This window comes from Pangasianodon hypophthalmus, chromosome 5, assembly GCF_027358585.1.
Source record: "Pangasianodon hypophthalmus isolate fPanHyp1 chromosome 5, fPanHyp1.pri, whole genome shotgun sequence".
Classification (NCBI taxonomy): Eukaryota; Metazoa; Chordata; class Actinopteri; order Siluriformes; family Pangasiidae; genus Pangasianodon; species Pangasianodon hypophthalmus.
In genome coordinates this window covers 27,236,577-27,258,461 of record NC_069714.1, presented here as the reverse complement: position 1 = coordinate 27,258,461, position 21,885 = coordinate 27,236,577, and the positions used below count along the sequence as shown (strand labels likewise).

The window sequence follows — 21,885 nt, the reverse complement described above, 5'->3', positions numbered from 1 at the left end:
CCTGTTATTTTAGTTGCATCTTTTGTTTCAGCAGGTACACCCATACCAAATTCATTCTCTCCAATGACTCTGAAGTAGTAGATTGCACCCTCTTGCAAGCCCTCCACCTTGTAGACCAGATTGTGGCAGTTATTTGTTACGCACACCCAGGCCTTTTTGCTAGCTTCACGTTTTTCGACATGGTAGGCTTTCACAGCATCACCTCCATCATTCTCTGGGACTTCCCAAGTAACTGTGGCAGAATCTTTTGTCACATCTTTAATCTTCACATTAACTGGTGGTCCTGGGGAGTCAAGAACTTTGACAACCATTGTCAAAGTTGCACTTCCAACACCATTATCCAATGTAACAGTATATTTTCCTGAGTCATTTCTTGTTGCCTTTTCAATAGTTAGGGATGTGTATTTTCCAGTTGTTTCAACTGTAGCTCTTGATTTGAGGTCAACATCTTCTTTATTCCATGTGACTGAAGGCACTGGTACTCCTTTAAATGGTGCTGTCATTGTGAATGAATTGCCATGCTTGACAATCAGCGTTTTCCTCATCTCAATATCAACATCAAATACTGGTTCCTCCTTTCTGTCTGTTGCTGCCTGTGGTTCAGAAACTGGAGATTGCTCACTCATGCCTATTTTATTTATTGATGTAACTGCAAAGACATATTCCAGATCAGCTGTAAGACCAGAAACAATGTACTCAGTGCTCTTTGTCATCTGAGTGGCAACAGCCCATTCTTCATCCTCTATTTTCTTGTATTCCACTCTGTATCCAAGGATTGGTGTTCCACCATCTGACAATGGCTTGTTCCAGGTAACTGTAATCGAACTCTTTGTATAATCAAGAACCTTTGGTTTAGATGGCGGTGTTGGCATAAGTAAAGCATCCTTTGCCATGGCTGGAGCGGATGGCTCGCTAGGAGGACTTAAACCTGCAGCATTCTCTGCAAATACTCTAAATTCATATTCACTTCCTTTTCTTAGTTTGGATACTACAGCTCTTTCGTCTTTTATAAGCTCCCTGTTGACTCTGACCCATCGAAGACTTGATTTCTCACGTCGCTCAATCACATAGCCACATATTTCACTGCCGCCATCAGAAGCAGGCTTAGCCCAAGTTACAGTCATCTCCTCACTGGACACATTTGTTATTTCAACATTTGTTGGTGATGCTGCAAAGGTGAATGGATCAGTGACTTTGACAAGTTCACTTTCAAGAGGTTCACCAAGTCCAAATTTATTTACAGCCAAAACTCTGAATATGTATTCATTGCCTTTGAGGAGCTTTGTGACCTTGCATGTTCTAGTTTTCACCTCTCCTTGTACAATTGTCCATGCCAAACTGCTGGTCTCTCTTTTCTCAACAACATAATGTGTGACTTCTGCACCACCAATTTCTTGTGGTGGTCCCCATGACAGTGTGCAGTCCTCTGCAGTGAGCTCAGTTACTGACAGAGGTCCTGCTACAGGTCCAGGTTTATCAAGGATCACGCATTTCACTGGCATTGTTACTGTACCAGCGACATTCTGTAATGTTAAGGCATACTTTCCAGAGTCACTCCTTATGCAGTCTTTCACTACTACCATAGTGCTAGTATCTGTTGCAGATACCTGAATTCTTGTACTGAGCTGAATCTCTTTTCCATCCTTTGACCATGATGCCACTGGTAGCGGGCGTCCAGCAATGTCAGCACTGATCTTTAGAATCTCTCCTGCTTTCACAACAACAACATCTCTAAACTTGACGTCCATCATAATTCGAGGTGGATCTACATCATCTTTGACTGTGATGGGGCCTGTGTTATCTGATGGCTCACTAAACAGTCCAGCAGCATTCTTTGCAGTGACACGGAAATCATATTGCTGATCTTGAGTAAGACCGGTAACATCAAAGTATGTTTCAGGAACATTGGTAAAGTTGCATCTCATCCAGCGGCCATCTGGAAGATCTCTACGTTCAATGATGTAACCTATAACTTTGGCTCCTCCATCATATTCAGGCTTTGTCCAAGAGAGAGAGACAGAAGATCTTGTAATGCTTGTAACCACTGGTTGACCAGGAGGATCACATGGATCTCTAGCAGCTATAGCCTCACTGACTTTGCTGACCTTTCCAATGCCGGCAATGTTTTCAGCATATACCCGGTACTCATAGAACATACCCTCTTCAAGGCCAGTTACTTTAAATTCAGTATCTTTGATGAGAATCCTATTCACCTTTGTCCATAGAATACTGCTTCTCTCCTTGCGTTCCAAATGATACCCAAGAACTGTGCTACCTCCATCATTAACTGGTTCATTCCATGTCACAAGCATGAAGGACTTGGTAGCATGAGCCACACGGGGAGTAGCAGGTGGCCCAGGTTGCTTGAATGTATATTCTGCTGTAATTCCAGGAGAGTCAATAGGCTTACTCTTTCCATAGCGGTTCACTGCATATATACGGAATTGGTATTCAGAACCATGAGTCAGTCGAGATACCTTGACTGAATTTCTGGCAATGTTTGATGAAACAATCTGCCAGACTGTTGTGTTGGTATCCCTCTTCTCAACAATATAGTTATTAATGGAGCATCCTCCATCATATTCAGGGGGAGACCATGATAGGGTAATGGAGTCAGCAGTCACAGCATTGACCTTTACTGCAGCAGGTGGGCCTGGCTTGTCAAGAACCACAACATTGATATCTGTGGAAATGGTGCCAGCTGTATTAGCTAGGGTGATTTCATACTTCCCAACATGCTCAATAGAAGCTTCTTTGATTACAATCTTGCTTGATACCATGGTATTTATTATTGTGAGAGACGTTGTTTGCTTAAGAGGTAGGTCATCCTTTTTCCATGAAACCACTGGCTTAGGTCTGCCTCTTATGGGAACTTCAATAATAAGGTCATCTCCAGCCTTAACACTGTAAGTATTGAAGAGCAGATAAATTGAAGGCTCTATGTCTATGTCTTTAGCACGAACAGGCACGCCAAGTTCTTGGGGTTCACTCTTGCCTTTCTCATTCAGTGCAATTACCCTGAAAGAGTATGTTTCACCAGGTGTAAGGTTGGACACAGTAGCCTCTGGAACTTTCACTGTACAGCACGCAACCCATTTGTCTGTGCCTTTTGACTGCATCTCTACATTGTAACACATAACTTTACTACCACCATCGTGTGCAGGTTTCATCCATGTGAGAGTCACACTGTTCTTGGTAACATCCACAAGAGTCACCTTTCCTGGGGACATAGGGACCTGGGCAACTTTGACTGGATTTTTTGTTTCTGCCATCAGTCCAAAGCCATACTCATTAACAGCACACACTCGGAAATAGTATATTCCTCCTTCTTGAAGTTCTTCTATCTTGAAGAAATTTTGCGTGCAGTTGCTTGTGACAGTTGTGTAAGCTTTCCTTGTAGATTCTCGCTTTTCCACAATGTAATTGGTTATTTTCGCTCCACCATCAGTAAGAGGAGGCTCCCAGTAGAGAGTCACTGAGTCTTTCTTAACTTCTTTGACATCAAAATTCTGTGGCGCACTTGGCGAGTCAAGCACCCTAACATTCACAAATGCTGACTTTGTGCCACTCTTATTCTCAAGTGTTAGAACATATTTCCCACTATCAAATCTATTGACATTATCAACTACAAGCATGGTGTATGAACTAGTAGTTTCAATCAGTGCTCTCTCAGTTAAAGCCCCCTCTTCTCTCTCCCATTTGACAGATGGTTCAGGTCTACCTCTAATTTTAATAAATAGACGAAGTGATCCACCTGCACGAACAGAGACAACTTTTCTAAGATTCGCATCAAGTTCAATTTCCGGTGTCTCAATTCTTTCAATAGCAGTCACAGAGCCAGAAACATCAGCAGGTTCACCAACTCCTTCTGAATTAAAGGCACACACCCGGAAGTTATACTCAGCATTTTCTTTGAGGTTTTCCACTGTTAGGCATGTTGCCTGTAAACCTGTTGGAGGTGTACATGTGGTCCATTCTTCTGCAGAGGCCTCTTTCTTCTCAACAATATAACCTTTGATATATGCCCCACCATCTGTAGCTGGCTTACCCCAAGCCAGGGACACAGATGAGGTTGTATGATCTGTTACTTTAGGATGATGTGGTGGACCAGGAGGAGTTGTTGCATTTATTGCTCTATAGAACAGAGACAAGTCACTTGGTACTCCCACACCAGCAGCATTCTCTGCAGCCACACGGAATTCATAGAAATGCCCCTCTGAAAGACCAGTTACTTTGAAGTGCAAGTCAGAAAGCTTCTGTCTGTTGCACTTGGTCCATCTTACACCATCTTTGTCACGTTTCTCCAGGTGATAACCGATAATTTCAGTTCCACCATCACTCTCTGGAGCATTCCATGATAGAACCATTGAATCTTTTGTAATTTCACTTGCTTCTGGTGTTGACGGTGCACTTGGTGGCTTGTATGGGTTGCGGGCAATTATTGCCTCAGACTCAAGTGGGTCACCAGTTCCATATTTATTGACAGCCATAACTCTGAAAATATATTCATCACCTGTCAGGAGCTTTGTCACCTTGTAACTGGTAGTGTGAATATTTGAATCAACCAGAGTCCATGATAACCTGCTAGTTTCTCTCTTCTCAAGAATGTAGTGAGAAATATTAGCACCCCCATCCTGAGAAGGCTCAGTCCAAATCAGATCACATCGATCAGACATTACACCAGTTACATTTAGTGGTCCAGTTGGAGGGCCTGGCCTATCAAGAACCCTCACGGTAATGGGAATTGTTTTTGTGCCACCACTGTTTCTTAATACAAGGTCATAATGACCACTGTCTAATCGTGTGCAGTCTTTGACAGTAATAGCGGCACATTTCTGTGTTGTTTTTATTTCAATGCGTAGTGTCTTATCCATTTGCTTTCCTTCTTTCAGCCACTGAACATCTGGAATGGGCTTTCCATGAATATCTGCATCAAGAACTAAATTCTCTCCAGCACTGACAACAATGACATCCTGGTACTTAGGATCCATTGAAACACTTGGAGGTTCAATTTCATCTGTCGTGGTAATTGGACCAGTGCTTTCAGATGGCTCACTGAAAATACCAGCAGCATTTCTTGCTATTACTCTAAATTCGTACTGTTGGTCTGCTGTTAAGCCAGTGATTGTGAATTCCGTTTCAGTCACATTGGTAAAGTTGACCCTCATCCAGTGGCCTTGTGGCAAGTCTCTCTTTTCAACAATGTATCCTGTCACTTTGCTGCCACCATCATATTGAGGTTTTGTCCATTGTATTACCACATGGTTCTTTGAAATAGAAATAGCTTCTGGAGTACCAGGTGGATCACATGGATCACGAGCAACAAAGCTGTCTGAAACCTTGCTTGCTCTGCCAATACCAACAATGTTCTCGGCATATACTCTGAATTCATAACCAATTCCTTCCTCAAGATTACATATCTTAAACATGGTGTCAGTAATGAGAGTTTTGTTCAACTTTGTCCACAGGATACTAGTCCGTTCTTTGCTTTCCAGGTGGTAGCCAATTACTGAGCTTCCACCATCATTGACAGGCTCATTCCACTCAATTATCATTTGATCCTTGGTGGCAGATTTCACATATGGAGTTCCAGGTGGCCCAGGAGGTTTGTATGGATACTGAACCACAATTGCCTTTGACTCCAAAGAGGAACTCTTACCATATCTGTTTTCAGCAATGACTCTAAACTGGTATTCAGCACCAGTTTTCAACTTCGTTATTTTAAGAGATGTCCTGGCAACTGATCCAGCTACAACTTCCCATGTTGTGGTAGTGGTGTCTCGCTTTTCAACAATATAGTGCTTCACCTGGCAGCCTCCTGTGTAAGATGGAGGTTCCCATGAGATTGTTACAAAGCTATTGCTCACTTCCTTCACTTTAATAGGGCCAGTTGGTGGACCAGGCTTATCAAGGATAATGATTCCAATTTCTTCGGTAATAGTACCAGTGCTGTTTGTTGCACTAATTGTGTAACTTCCAAAGTCATCTTTACTGGCTTCAGTAATCTGTAGAATGGCTGATGTTGGTGTGTTAGAAGTACTGATTCTTGATGTCACTTTAAGAGCTTGTCCATCCTTCATCCAAGTAACCTTCGGCTTGGGACGACCAAATACAGGTATTTCCAATCTAAGATCATCACCAGATTTGACACTGTATGTACTAAACTGTACTTTTAGGCTTGGCTCAATGGTTAAGTCATTGGCAATGACAGGAGCAGCAAGAAGCTTTGGCTCACCCTTTCCTGTCTCATTATAAGCAAGAACTCGGAACATATATTCTTGACCAGCTGTTAGCCCAGTGACTGTACCTTCACATGTTTTGACAGATGTTGCTACACTCCACTTTTCTGTTCCCTTGGGTTGCATTTCAATCAAGTAGCCAACGATCCTGCTTCCACCATCATGCTCTGGTTTCTCCCAGGCCAGAGATGCACTTACTTTGGTAACATCAGTCAACATGATCTTTCCTACTGATAGAGGTACTTCAGAAGCCTTTGATGCTGTCTTGGTTTCAACTGGTAGACCAATTCCATATTCATTTTCAGCCATAACTCTAAAGTAGTATAGGGCCCCCTCTGCAAGATTTTCCACCTTGAAGCTTGTCTTGCTACACTTTGTTGTGACATTAGCGTATGCTTTTCTTGTAGATTCACGCTTATCAACAACATAGTTTTTGATTTTTGCACCTCCGTCAATAAGTGGTGGATCCCAAACAAGTGTAACAGAGTCTTTCTTAATATCTTTTACCAGCAGGTTAAGTGGAGCTCCTGGTGTATCTAATACTTTTACTGACACAAATTCACATGCAGTGCCGCTGCTGTTCTTAAGGGACACAGTATATTTTCCAGAATCTTTTCTGTCACATGAGTCAATTGAAAGCTGTGTGAAATTTAAACCCTTCTCAGTTATGGCCTTCTCTGACAAATCTCCTTCATCTTTAGTCCATTTAATCTCTGGTGTTGGTCTTCCCTTGAAAGGCACATTGATTCTAAATGATCCCCCAGCACGAACAACTATACCTTTCCTCAACTCTGAATCAAGATGAATTTCAGGAACTTCAAGTTTGTCCTCTGGTTTCACAGGCTCAGGAATAACTGCAGGCTCACCCACACCTAATTTATTGATAGCACATACCTGAATCTTATACTCCTGTTGTTCTGTTAGTTTGGTTATTTCAAATTTATTAACACGCAGGCCAGTTGGTGGAGTACACATAGTCCATTCATCCTCCTCAGCTTTGCATATCTCAACAATGTATCCTTGAATAGCACTTCCACCATCATTAAGAGGCTTTCCCCATGCTACTGAAATGGAGCTCTTTGTGGTGTCAATTACATGGGCATGTGTGGGAGGGCCAGGTTTATATTTAGGATCACAAGCTTTGTAGTATGATGTAGGTAAGCTGGGTTCACCAATTCCAGCTGCGTTTTCAGCTGACACTCTGAACTCATACTCATGATCTTCTATGAGGCCTTGCACTCTGAAACATACATCAGTGACTTTTTGTCTGTTGCATCGGGTCCACTTAATTCCAGAACGATCTTTCTTTTCAATGATATAGCCAACAATTTCACTTCCACCATCATTCTCTGGTGCACTCCAGCACACGGTCATAGAATCCCTGGCAATGTTAGTCACCTCCAGAATTTGTGGTGATCCAGGGGCTATATATGGATTCTTCATAATTACAGATGGAGTATTAATTGGCTCACTAACACCATAAATGTTGACAGCCATGACACGGAAGATATATTCATTGCCTTCAAGAAGGTTTGTTACTTTGAAAATTGTGGCTTTACAAACACTAGAGACAATGGTCCAAGCAAGGCGGCTTGTTTCACGTCTTTCAATAATATAATGAGTGATAGGGCTTCCTCCATCATGTTGTGGGGGACGCCATGACAGTGTACATTTATCGCTTGATATACCTGTGACACGAAGAGGTCCTTCTGGTGGACTGGGTTTGTCCAGTACTTTTACTTGGAATGAAACAGTTTGTGAGCCAGCAACATTGGTGAGATGAAGAGTATAGTGTCCACCATCATGTCTGAGTGCATCCTTTAAGACAATCATAGCCCTGGTGTCAGTGTTTTTGATCTCACATCTCATTGTGTTTTCAAGTTTCTTATCACCCTTGAACCACTGCATTGTAGGAATTGGTTTGCCATGGACATCTGCATCAAGTTTGAATGTATCCCCAGCATTCACAATAATGGTCTGAGTATATTCAGGATCAATTGAAAACTTTGGTGGCTCTACTTCATCCAGTGCAGCAATAGGTCCACTGTTAAAAGATGGTTTGCTAATGGTGCCAACGGCATTTTTTGCAATTACTCTAAAGTCATATTTAGCTCCCTCTGTAAGCCCACTAATTGTAAATTGGGTTTCAATGACATTTGTAAAACTAGCTTTCACCCAGCGACCCTCTGGCAGATCACGCTTCTCAACAGTATAACCAGTTATCACACTTCCTCCATCATATTCTGGTTTTGTCCATTGGATTGTTATTGAATTCTTGCTAATATGAATAGCTTCTGGAGTGCCAGGTGGATCGCATGGATCACGGGCCACATAACCCTCTGAGATTTTGCTGCACCGACCAATGCCAACAATATTTTCGGCATAGACCCTGAACTCATATTCAATTCCCTCTTCCAGAGGACTGGTTTTGAATTTTGTTTCTCGAATCAAGGTCTTGTTTATCTTTGTCCAAAGTATACTGTTCCTTTCTTTTCTTTCAAGGTGATATCCAATAATGCTGCTGCCTCCATCTGAAACAGGTTCATGCCACTCAACAACCATGTGATCTCTTGACAGTGATGACACAAATGGAGTACCAGGTGGGCCTGGTTCTCTATATGGGTACTGAGCAACAATAGCTGGGGAATCTAAAGCATAGCTTTTGCCATATCTGTTTTGAGCAATAATCCTGAACTGATACTCTGCCCCAGTTATTAGTCTGGAGACCTTTAGTGTTGTTCTTGCCACAGAAACTGCAACATTCTCCCATGTAGTGGTAGTTGTGTCTCTCTTTTGTACAATGTAGTTTGAAACTGGGCAACCACCAGTGTACTTTGGTGGTTCCCATGACAGTGTAACACTTGATACTGTGACCTCAAGAAATTTTACAGGGCCAGATGGTGGTCCTGGTTTGTCAAGAGTGACTATTTCAACTGTTGCATCTTTTTGCCCAAGAACATTTGAGACATTGATTCCATACATGCCACCATCCTCTCTGGCAGCTTCTTTGATGCTAAGAATTGTACTATGTGGTGTATTTGAAATGTTCACTCTAGTTGTGAATTTAAGGGATGCACCATCCTTTATCCATGTCACCTTTGGCTTAGGGCGTCCAGAAATTGGAATTTCAACTTGCAGGTCTTTTCCAACAAGAACATTGTAACTGTTAAATGCAGGCCTAACATCTGGTTCAATAACCAGATCCTTTGCTTGTACTGGGACTGCAAGGGTTCTTGGGTCACTCTTTCCTTTTTCATTAATAGCAATTACTCTGAAAGTGTACTCCTCACCTGGGTTCAAGTTATTAATAACAGCCTCTAATGTTTTTACATTTGCACAACCAGACCATTTTTCACTTCCCTTCACTTGCATTTCAACAAGGTACTGAAGAATTCTACTGCCACCATCATGCAGTGGTTTTTCCCAAGCAAGAGAGACACTTGTTTTTGTAACGTCTACAATGCTTAATTTTCCAGGGCACTGTGGAACTTCTGATACTTTCAGAGGATCAGTAATATCTGCAGGTATTCCAACACCATGTTCATTCTCTGCAAGGACTCTGAAATAGTAACAACAGCCCTCTTGAAGTGGTTCAATTTTCCATGACAATTTATGGCAATTTGTTACAACAGCAGAGAAGGTTTTCCTTGTAGTTTCACGCTTTTCAACAATATAATTTTTTATCTTAGCACCTCCATCCAATGCAGGAGGTTCCCATGAAAGAGTGACAGACTCTCTTGTAATTTCCTGAACTTTAAGGTTAACTGGAGCACTGGGAGTATCAAGAACTTTTACAAGAATGGTTGCAGACTTTACACCAGATGAGTTTTCTGCAATCACCGTGTACTTTCCACTGTCATTTCTATTTATTTTATCAATCACAAGAGAAGTGTGACCACTCGTGACCTCAACTTGTGCTGTCTCGGTAATGGGGCTGTCATCCTTCTCCCATTTAATTTGTGGTACGGGACGTCCCCTAATGGGAACAAAAATTCGGAGAGATCCCCCAGCTTTAATACTGACAAGCTTTCTAAACTCAGGATCAATATCGAGATCTGGCTCCTCTGTCTTGTCTTCTGGTTGAATGTGGCCAGCAACATCTGCGTGCTCACCAACACCAACCTTGTTAACTGCACATACTCTGAACTTGTAGTTCTGTTTTTCTTTTAGATTTTCTACTGTAAAACACGTTAACTTAACACCAGTTGCTGGGGTGCACATAGTCCATTCTTCAGCCACTGGGACATCCTCTGCAACGTCAACATCCCGAGCAGGTTTTGTCTCCTCTGCTGCTGCTTTTACCTCACATGACTCAACAATATATCCCTGGATTTCACATCCACCATCATAAAAAGGTTTGCCCCATGCAAGTGACACGGATGATTTGGTTGTGTCTATCACCTTAGGATTATGTGGAGGACCTGGCTTGAACACAGGATCCAGAGCTTTATAGAATACTGTTGCTGAGCTAGGCTCACCAACCCCAACAGCATTTTCAGCTGCAACTCTAAATTCATAGAGGTGGGCCTCAAGGAGCCCAGTGATTTTGAAGGTTAAGTCTGTGACTGTTTTCCTGTTGCATCTGATCCATCTAACACCCTCCTTGTCATGTTTTTCAATGATATATCCAGTGACAGGAGTGCCACCATCACTTGAAGGTGCCTCCCAACTTAATACCATTGAGTCTTTCTTGATATCAGAAACCTCTATTCCCTTTGGAGCATCTGGAAGCATAAATGGGTCCTTAATAAGAACTGGGTCAGACTGAAGTGCTTCACCAACTCCAAACTTATTCACTGGCAAAACCCTAAAAATATATTCATTGCCTTCAAGGAGTTTTGTTACTTTCAAAGTTTCAGCTTGAATTTTGGGTTCAACAAGAGTCCAGATGAGTCTGCTTGTCTCTCTTCTTTCAACAATGTAATGAGTGATTGTGCTTCCACCATCCTGTTTTGGGGGTTTCCATGCAAGGCAGCATTGTTCACTGGTAACCCCTGTAATGGATATGGGACCCTCTGGCACACCAGGTTTATCTAGAACATTAACATTGACCTGGACAGCTTTCTCACCACCTGGATTCCTTAGCAGCAGAGTGTACTGGCCACCATCAGCAAGCTTGGCCTCTTTTACAGACAAGCATGCAAAGCTTATGGTGTTTTTAATTTCACGATGTATGGTGTTTCCAAGTTCTTGATCTCCCTTCATCCAATGAATTGTTGGTACTGGTTTTCCATGGACATCTGCATCAATCTTAAATGATTCTCCTGCACTTACAACTATTGCCTGTGTGTAGTGTGGGTCTAGGCTGATGCGAGGAGGTTCAATCTCATCCTTAGCGGTAATGGGGCCAGTGCTGTATGAAGGATCACTAAAAACTCCTGCTGCATTTCTTGCAATAACCCGAAACTCATATTTCTGGTCTTCTGTGAGACCTGTGGCAGTATACTCTGTTTCAATAACATTGGTGAAGTTTGCCTTCAGCCACCGTCCTTCAGGTAGTTCTTTCTTTTCAACAATATAGCCTGTGACCTTGCTTCCACCATCATACTCAGGTTTAGTCCACATGATAGTGATGGAATTCTTTGTAATTTTAACTGCCTCAGGTGTACCAGGAGGATCACAAGGATCTCGTGCCACATGTCCCTCTGATATTTTGCTTGCCTTTCCAATACCAACAATGTTCTCAGCATACACTCTAAATTCATATTCAAGGCCTTCCTCAAGGCCTGTGGTCTTGTAAGTTGTGTCCTGGATTATACTCTTATTAAGCTTGACCCAGAGAATGCTGTTTCTCTCTTTACGTTCAAGATGGTAACCCAAAATTGTGCTTCCTCCATCAATAACTGGCTCATTCCACATCACAACCATACTATCTTTGGTTGAAGAATGAATGAAGGGTGTTCCAGGTGGTCCTGGAAGCTTATATGGATACTGTGCAATAACACACTCTGAGATAAGCAGAGGGCTTTTGCCATATCTGTTTTCAGCAGTGATTCTAAATTGATATTCAGTTCCTGTTTTTAGTCTTCCAGCTTTAACCTTGGTTCTGGCTAGATTTCCTGCTACAACTACCCAGTTTGTTGTGGATGTGTCTCTTTTCTCCACCAGATAGTTCTTAATGGTGCAGCCTCCATCATACTCTGGTGGTTTCCATGAAAAAGTGACACTGTCAGCTGTTACTGCTTCAACTTTCACTGGGCCAACTGGTGGGCCAGGTTTGTCAAGGACAACTACTCCTATATTCACTGATGTCTCACCAGCTGTGTTTGTAAGTTTGATGCTGTACTGGCCAACATCATCTCTGCATGCCTCTTTGATTACAAGATTCAACTGGTTGTCTGTGGAAGAGAAGTTAACCCTGGTTGTTTGCTTAAGTGGTGCAGCATCCTTCACCCAAGAGACTGCAGCTTTGGGACGAGCAATATATGGGATATCTATTGTCAAATCCTCTCCAGCAAGAACACTAAATGTTGAAAATAACAACTTGGCAGATGGGGCAATTACAAGGTCTTTAGCAATCACTGGAACACCAATTTGGCGAGGATCACTGGTGCCTTTTTCATTTCTAGCTGAAATACGGAACATGTACTCTTCACCAGGAGTAAGCCCAGAAATAACTGCCTCTGGTACCTTGACAATCATGGCCTGTGTCCATTTCTCACTGCCTTTACTCTGCATCTCTACAACATATGCAACCACTCTACTTCCTCCATCATGTTCAGGCTTCTCCCATGACAGTGTGACACTTGTCTTTGTCACATCTTGAAGTATAATCTTTCCTGGAGGAAGTGGTTTTTCTGACACTTTGACTGATTCACTGGTTTCAATAGGGAGGCCAATGCCATACTCATTCTCTGCCAGTACTCTGAAGTAGTAATTGCATCCTTCTTGAAGCTGATCAACAGTCCATGTTGTTTTATGACAATTAGCATTAACTGTAGCATAGGCCTTTCTTGTTGCCTCACGCTTTTCAACAATGTAGTTCTTAACCTTTGCACCACCATCATTTAGTGGAGGATCCCATACAAGTGAGACAGATTCTTTAGTAACTTTGCTGATTTGGAGGTTTTGTGGTGCACCAGGTGTATCTAGAACTCTAACAGTCACAGAAACGGATTTGCTTCCAGAGCTGTTCTCCACAGTCAAAATATATTTACCACTGTCAAATCTATTCACATTTTCAACTACTAAGGATGTGAAAGATGATGTACTCTCAATTGTAGCTCTATCCAAAGGTTCATCATTCTCTCTTGACCATTTGACTTCTGGAGTTGGCCTTCCTCTAATTGGCACAAAGAGCCTTAAGGTGTTACATGCTCTAATATTCACAACCTTACGAAGGTCAGCATCAAGGTCGATTTCTGGTGGTAAGACTCTCTCTTCAGCTTTAGGTGAACCAGGAACGGATGCTGCTTCTCCAATACCCTCACTGTTAACGGCTGAGATATTTATTTTGTATTCCTGATTCTCCTTAAGAGCTGTTATAGTAAATGATGTTGCTTTCAGTCCATCTTTAGGAGAGACAATTGTCCATTCCTCCTCTTCAGTTCCAGGTATACAGGTCTCAACAATGTATCCAGTGATTTCAGAGCCACCATCATACAATGGCTTATTCCATGCAAGTGTGATAGAAGAACTTGTTGTGTCCAAGATCCTTGGGTTACCAGGTGGGCCTGGTTTGAACAGTGTGTCTGTAGCTTTTGTGTAGGGACTTGAGGGACTTGGTGCACTGACTCCAGCTACATTCTCTGCAAAAACTCTGAATTCATATTCATGTCCTGGAACAAGTCCAGTTACCTTGAAATGTAAATCAGTTACCTTCTTCTTGTTGCATTTTACCCAGCGTAAACCAATTCTGTCTCTTCTCTCAATGCCATAGTTAGTGATTTCACTTCCACCATTATTTGCAGGAGCTCCCCAGCAAAGCACCATTGAATCCTTTGTGACAGCTGTAATCTCGGGCATTTGTGGAGGATCAGGTGGAACATAAGGGTTGTCTGCAATTGTTGGGTCAGACTCAAGGGCTTCCCCAACTCCATACTTATTAACAGCCATAACTCTGAAAATGTATTCATTTCCTTTGAGCAATTTTGTTACCTGGTACTGCGTAACTTGCAAGTCTGTTGCCACATTTGTCCAGGCAAGTCTGCTTGACTCACGTTTTTCAATTACATATTGTTCAATGTTTGCCCCACCATCATCTTCAGGTGGAGCCCATGTAAGCACACATTTTTCTGCTGTGATATCTGAAACCATAAGAGGTCCTCTAGGTGGTCCTGGTCTATCAAGGACTTTAACATTGAATATATGTTTAGCAAATCCACCCATATTAGTAGCTGTCAGAACAAACTGACCTCCATCTTTTCTAAGAGAGTCCTTGTTAACCAAAGAAGCAGTGAGGTCTGTCATTTTCATCTGTAGTTTAGAAGTGTTTTCAATGTCCTTTCCGTCTTTGGTCCAAACCATAGATGGCAGTGGCTGGCCTGTAACATCAGCGTCAAGTTTGAACGTGTCTCCTGCCCTAAGAAGCACAACATCCTTAAATTTGGCATCAACCCTAATTTTTGGTTCTTCAATGTCATCTTTACAAATTATTGGATCTGATGGATCTGATGGGTTACTAATAGCACCAGCTGAATTTCTTGCAAGTACACGGAATTCATAGGATGCATCTTTGGTTAGACCACTAACAGTAAAGGTGGTTTCAATAATGTTTGTGAAGTTGGCCCTTATCCAGCGCCCAGCTGGTAGATCTCTTTTTTCCACAATATAACCCGTAATCTTGAACCCACCATCATATTCTGGCTTTGTCCACTGAATTGTGATTGCATTTTTAGACACATAGATTGGTATAGGCTGACCAGGTGGATCCACTGGATCAAGAGCAAGCATGGGTTCTGATGCTTTGCTTGGTTTCCCAATTCCAGCTACATTTTCAGCCATCACACGGAACTCGTATGCAGTGCCAGACGCCAGTCCAGTTGTTTTGAAAAGGTTTCCTACCACGAGAGCTTTGCTAATTCTATGCCAGACAATGCTGTTCCTCTCTTTTCTTTCAACATGATATCCAATAACTTCACTTCCCCCATCATTAACTGGCTCATTCCAGCCAACTGTCATTGTGTCCTTTGTGAATTCGACAACCTTGGGAGTGCCTGGTGGTCCAGGCACCTTAAATGGATAAGCTGCAACTACAGCCTCTGAGGTAATTGGAGGTCCTACACCATATCTATTTTTGGCCTTTACACGAAATTGGTATTCCATTCCTGTTGTTAGACGAGTTGCTTTAAATGTTGTTCGAATGACCATTGAAGACAGTTCTGTCCAATTCTGAGTGGTGGTTTCCCTTACTTCAATGACATAGTTATTGATTGGTACACCTCCATCATTTTCAGGTAAATCCCATGAGAACTCAATGGAATTACGAGATATTTTGTCTAATTTTATTGGTCCCCTAGGTGGTCCAGGGACATCATGCACTTTGATTATGATGTTATCAGTAACTGAACCAACTATGTTTTTCCCTGTAATTGAATACACTCCAGTGTCACTTCTCAAACATTCATTTATAATCAAGATGGTCGAAGTAGAGGTATTTTCAATCATTGTCCTTTGTGTTAACTTGAGAGGTTGATGGTCTTTCTGCCATGTTACCGTTGGTTTAGGACGCCCAATTACGGGTACCTCAACCTTTATGTTATCTCCAGCCTTTGCTATGACTGTCTTCTGGCAGATACCCCGCAAGTCAAATTCTGGTTCTGTGCTTTGTTCTCTTATAACAACATGCTTACTTTCACGAGGATGGCTTCTGCCTGATAAATTAACAGCCATGACATGGAATATATACTCCTCATTTTCATTTAAATTCTTTATAGTAAAGTCTAAAGACTTTACAGTGGTCACGTGAGCCCACTGGTCTGTTCCTTTTTTCTGAGCCTCAATAACATACCCAGTTATTCTGCTTCCACCATCATGTTTTGGTTTGGTCCATGCAAGACTAACTGAGTTTTTGGTAACATCGGTAATTGTGACTGTTTCAGGGGGACTTGGTGCTTGAGATGCTCTGATGGGATCTAGGGTTTCTACGGCTTCACCAATTCCGAATTCATTTTCCGCAGATACTCTGAAATAATATTCTGACCCCTCTGATAAATTTGGAATTCTCAAAGAACACATGGCACATTTTGTTACTACAGTAGCATATGCTTTGCGAGTAGCTTCTCTTTTTTCAATGATATAATTAGTAACCTTTGCACCACCATCAATAAGAGGTGGTTCCCACTGAAGTGTAACACTTTCCTTGTCAAAGCCTTTTGGTTTAAGATTGATAGGAGGCCCAGGAGAGTCCAAAACTTTAACATTCACATAGGCAGTCTTCTTTCCAGCAGCATTCTCTAATGTCAATTCATATTTTCCAGCATCATGTCTGTTGCAATCAGGAATGACTAAAAGAGTATAAGACTCTGTAGTGTCAATGTTTGCACGGGTTTTTAGTGCAGTTTCCTCCTTTGTCCAAGTCACAGATGGAGTTGGACGCCCTTTAATTGGAACAAATATGCGAATAGAGCCTCCGGCTTTGACAACTAGTGTTCTTCTCAATTCAACATCAAGTTCCAGGTCTGGGATTACTTCACGTTCAATAATTTCAATAAGGTCTACTGTTTGTGCTGGTTCCCCAACTCCCATTGCATTCATGGCGCTAATTCTAAAATGATACTTTGCTCCAGTCTCCAAGTTTGGAACAACAAATTCTGTGATCATTAAAGGTGTAGTTGTATCCTTCACCCATGTGTCTTCTCCATCCTTTTTGTGCTCAACAGTATATCCTGTAACAGGCATGCCACCGTCATTAATGGGTTTACCCCAATGCAGTTCAGCTGTGGTTTTTGTTGTATCCGTGACTCTTGGGTTGACTGGGGGTCCGGGTACATCTAAATGAAAGAAAATTTATTAGGAAGATAAATTACAAGTATAGATCTTGCAATTTAGAAAGATCTTCATTTCAGTGGAAAAGCAAAAACATAGTCAAACATAATACTATTATTCTATATCAAAGTGATGTTTAAAAAAGTCTACTGTAAAAAAGATATCATTTTTTGGAATGTTTGGTGGACTGTGCACTAAGTTTAATGTTGGATAATGTCATGTTATGTGTTTTTAGAGCACACTGACATAAAACCTGACCTCCTCACTGTTTTGTTTTATCATAAGTTTTCATATCAGTGTATTTGTTGCAAGTTATGCATATTTAGATTTTTTTTTTTTTTATACCCACCAACACTAGCTTACAGTCTTGTAAGATAATGTATAATCAGATGTGTTATTTAAAGTAGTTGCTCTTGGTTTGTAGTCTGTTATTGGAAGGCCATATGGAACTACAAAAAGAGCCATACCTGACTCGGGAACTGTAGGTTCCCAATGCTATCTTTCTACAGATTTTACTTACCTGCCATGACCTTTGTTCTAACAGGTTGTGATGGCTCACTGGGTTCCCCAAAGCCGGCCTTGTTCTCAGCAGTTACTCTGAATTGATACTCTTCTCCTTCTGTGAGGCCCTGCACCTCAAACTGAAGGTCAGGTACAGTCTTCTTTGATGCTCTTGACCACCTTATGCCCTTTCTTTCCTTTTTCTCAACCATGTAACCTGTGATATCACTGCCTCCATCATCAGCTGGTCTCTTCCATGTAATTGTAGCAGTACTGCCTCCAATATTTTCCACCTCTGGTCTTGCTGGAGGGCCTGGGGGACCTATAAGGAACAGAGGTTTCATTTAGAATGATTATGCACAGAGGAAATGTACACTGTTCATCATTAGCTTACAGTGCTGCTTACCATAATTATCCACCATCTTCACAGGCTCTGAATTTGAAAAATCCCCAGCTCCAGTATGGTTGACAGCTGATACACGGAATATGTATTCATTCCCTTGGATTAGTTTATTTGCAACAAAATGGCAGTCAATAACCTTTTCTGCAAGAATTGTCCAAAGAAGACGGCTTGTTTCCCTCTTTTCTAGAATGTAATACTCAATTGCAGATCCGCCATCTTCATTAGGTGGTGCCCAGGTCAAAGTAACCTTTTCAGATGATATGCCACTTGTTTCAATTGGTCCTGGGGGGCCAGGAACATCTAACACCTTTACTTTGACATTTTCTTCTTTGACACCAAATGGATTGCTTGCTGTAATGGTATATTCCCCTGAATCTTTTCTGCTTGCATATTTGAAAGACAGAGTAGAGGATGTAGGAGTAGTTTCAATCTGGCATATATCTGATGGCTTGAAGTACTTTCCTCCTTTTGACCAGACTGAACTTGGTGCAGGTTTGCCTAAAATACTTGTTGCTCTAATGACTATTGTGTCTCCAGCTCTGACTGTAAGCCCTTCCTTTACTGTGGGCTCAATAATGATGGTTGGTGCCGCTGTGGGATAATGAAAGAAAAGTATATTAAGTATGTACTTGATTCAAATACAAATAAGCCTTAGTCAAGCAACATAGAAAAAACATTACCATATTCATCCATGCATACAAGAGTATCGGTTTGTTCAGATGGTGGACTTATTGCCCCAGCTGCATTCTTGGCTCTGATTCTGAATTCGAACTTGCAACCCTCCTGCAAGTTAGTCACAGTATATGCGCATTCCACAACGTTTACAGCATTGGCTTTCACCCAGACCTTTGCAGGAAGGTCACGTCTCTCAACAATGTAACCTGTAAGTCTGTGTCCACCATCATACTGAGGTTCGGTCCATTGAAGTGTTACAGTACTTCTTGTGATGCTGATTACATCAGGTTTACCAGGAGGATCTAAATTAGGCCAAAGAGTTTACAAATATAATAGTATACTGTGAAATTGCATAGAGTAGATATTGCAGTTAGTAGTTGGCCTTACTTACCAATAGGATCCAAGGCAACCATTGGCTCAGTTGGAGGACTTGGCTTACCAACACCAGCCAAATTTATAGCCATCACTCTAAACTCATATTCCAGGCCCTCAGTTAAACCTGTTACTTTGAATTCTTTCATTTTTAAAGGTGCTGGGTTAGCTCGTTTCCATAACATGCTGTTTCTTTCCTTGAATTCCACATGATATCCTGAAAACACATATATTTTATATAATTATGAATGATCAAATACAGATTTTTTAAATGTTGAATATTTTGGAACTTTTTGAAATTTTGAAGTTATAAATGTTTTATCACCTGTAATTGGTGAACCGCCCGTTTTTCGTGGATCAGACCAAGCCAAGGTTGCTGAGTCATGACGCATGCTCAAGATTTGTGGTGCAGGTGGAGCATCAGGGACATCTGATGGAAATATATAAATGTTAAACTGAGTTTATTGTAATATGCAATTGTGATTATTGAGAAGATTGTTAAAGTGCACCTACTGAATGGATGCTTGGCAACCATGGGTTCAGATTTTAGTCCTTCTCCAACTCCATATTTGTTTTCTGCTGAAACTCTGAAGATATATTCTGTTCCTTCATGGAGACCAGCCACCCTATAACTGTTTGTGTCCACCGCTGAGGAAACAGTTACCCACATATTGGTAATGGAATCACGTTTCTCTAGAATGTAGTTGGTCACTTCTGATCCTCCGTCATCTTTAGGAACACCCCATTTTAAGGTAGCTCCATCAGCTGTTACTTCCTTAAACTTGATAGGTCCTGTACAAATTCCTGGTTTGCCAACGACTCTTACAAAGATAGAGGATTCTTTTGATCCAGCACTATTACGAAGAGTGATGGTATATTTTCCAGCATCACTCCTCTGGCAGTCCCGAATCAAGAGCGTTGTATTAACAGCAGTAGATTCTACACAAACTCTTCCAGTGTCAGTCAAATTTTCATCTTCACCCTTCTTCCATGAGACTGTTGGGACAGGTTTACCAATGATTGGAATCTTGAGTCGAACAGTGCTTCCCTCTTTTGCGATGTAGTTCAAGTTTGGCAAATCCCGTAAATCACAGTTGGGATAAACTACACAAAGGAATAGAAAAAGTTAGAGACAGTAGGCATATGGTAAATAAGTAATTATTCTATTATATATTATCACTACATTATATAATCTCACCAATAACATCTTTTGCCACAATGGAGAGCTCCTTCACTGGACCATTGCCTGCATCGTTGGTTGCCATTACTCTGTATTTGTATTCCCTTCCTTCCACAAGATCTTTAGCACTATATTGCATGTTCTTGGATCTTAGAAGCTCCTTCCATTTGTCCTCACCATTAAGAACTTCAAGCACATATGCAATTATTCGACTACCACCATCACTAACTGGTTTCTTCCAAGAAAGAGTGCATGAATCTTTGGTTACTAGCAAGGCCTTGAAATCCAACACTGATCCAGGTTGTTCTGGAAAAAAAATAGATTTCATAGTCCTTGTGGTACATAGTAATGACAATATAATTTAGATACTTATATTAAAACATTTACAAACAATTTTAAAAGGTGTTCACTCACCAGAGGCTCTGGCAGCATCTGCTGTTTCACCAGGCTCACCAGTACCATACTTATTCTGAGCCTTGACTCTAAAGTAGTAGGATCTACCAGGCTCCAGGCCCTCAATCCTGAAAGATGTTTTGTCACAGCTGGTTGAAACTGTGGACCATGCTTTTCTCTCTGCATCACGTTTTTCTACTATGTAACCTGTAATTTCACTTCCACCATCAATTAATGGTTCATCCCACATGATAGATGCACTGTCCTTTGTTGTCTCTTTCACCATCAGGTTTAGGGGTGGGCCTGGGGTATCTGTTGGGTAGTAAACATAATGGCAGTGAAGTATTTTTAATGTATTTTCTTTTAGTAAAACTCCTACTAAATTTTTTTGTGATATCCATGAACTTACCAATAACCTTAACAACAACTGTGTACATCTTCATGCCACTGACACTGTCAAGGTTGAGAATGTATTTTCCTGCATCATATCTATTAACTTTTTCAACATAAACCATTGTGTCAGTGTCTGTGACTTTAATGACGATTCCCTGTCTGTCCTTTATGTTGGTGTTCATCTTGGCCCACGTGACCTTTGGAAGAGGACGGCCTTTAATTTTGGCATGAAGTTTCATTCGAGCACCAGCCTGAAGCACCAATGTATCCTTCAACACTGCATCAAGTTCAGCCTCAGGTGCAACTGAAATTAAATGAAAATTATTTTTTAAGTTATAGTATGTACCAAGTATGTTCTATGTAAGTTGTGTTATGTAATAATCATTGTAAACATAACTTTCATGCTTTTAAAAATCTGTTTCAAGTCATAAATTCATACCAAACACGTCCTTTGCAACATGCTTATCTGGGACTTCACATGGCTGACTAAAGCCAACTTTGTTCACAGCACTGACACGTAGTTGATATTCTGATTTCTCCAAGAGTCCAGTAACAACATAGTGTGTGTCCTGTAGGTTCTTTGGGACATTGCATCGGATCCAGTCTGTTGCATCTGTTCTCTTGCATTCAACTAGATATCCCAAAATTTCACTTCCACCATCATTTGCAGGTTTAGTCCAAGATAAGCTAATAGTGCTGTTACTTGTGTCTGTAACCTTAGGGGAAACTGGTGGTCCAGGAGGATCTGTCAATGACATTATTAGAAAGTTGACATTATTATTAAAATTGATAAATTAATACAT

The 21,885-nt window shown here is 41.3% G+C and overlaps 1 protein-coding gene across 46 annotated transcripts in view; it reads right to left on the bottom strand.

The window, feature by feature from the left end:
• The window catches only part of ttn.1 (titin, tandem duplicate 1), a 142,961-nt gene that overhangs the window by 25,945 nt on the left and 95,131 nt on the right, over positions 1–21,885 (bottom strand). For all 46 annotated transcript variants that reach the window (XM_053233898.1, XM_053233911.1, XM_053233918.1 and 43 more), the window contains 11 exons: positions 21,522–21,827; positions 21,099–21,386; positions 20,711–21,001; positions 20,315–20,602; positions 19,630–20,220; positions 19,442–19,546; positions 19,136–19,333; positions 18,750–19,046; positions 18,073–18,660; positions 17,686–17,988; positions 2–17,170 (listed from right to left, as the gene is read on the bottom strand). In XM_053233898.1, the coding sequence (XP_053089873.1) occupies positions 2–17,170; positions 17,686–17,988; positions 18,073–18,660; positions 18,750–19,046; positions 19,136–19,333; positions 19,442–19,546; positions 19,630–20,220; positions 20,315–20,602; positions 20,711–21,001; positions 21,099–21,386; positions 21,522–21,827 (20,424 nt within the window). The remainder of the gene's footprint in view (position 1; positions 17,171–17,685; positions 17,989–18,072; positions 18,661–18,749; positions 19,047–19,135; positions 19,334–19,441; positions 19,547–19,629; positions 20,221–20,314; positions 20,603–20,710; positions 21,002–21,098; positions 21,387–21,521; positions 21,828–21,885) is intronic.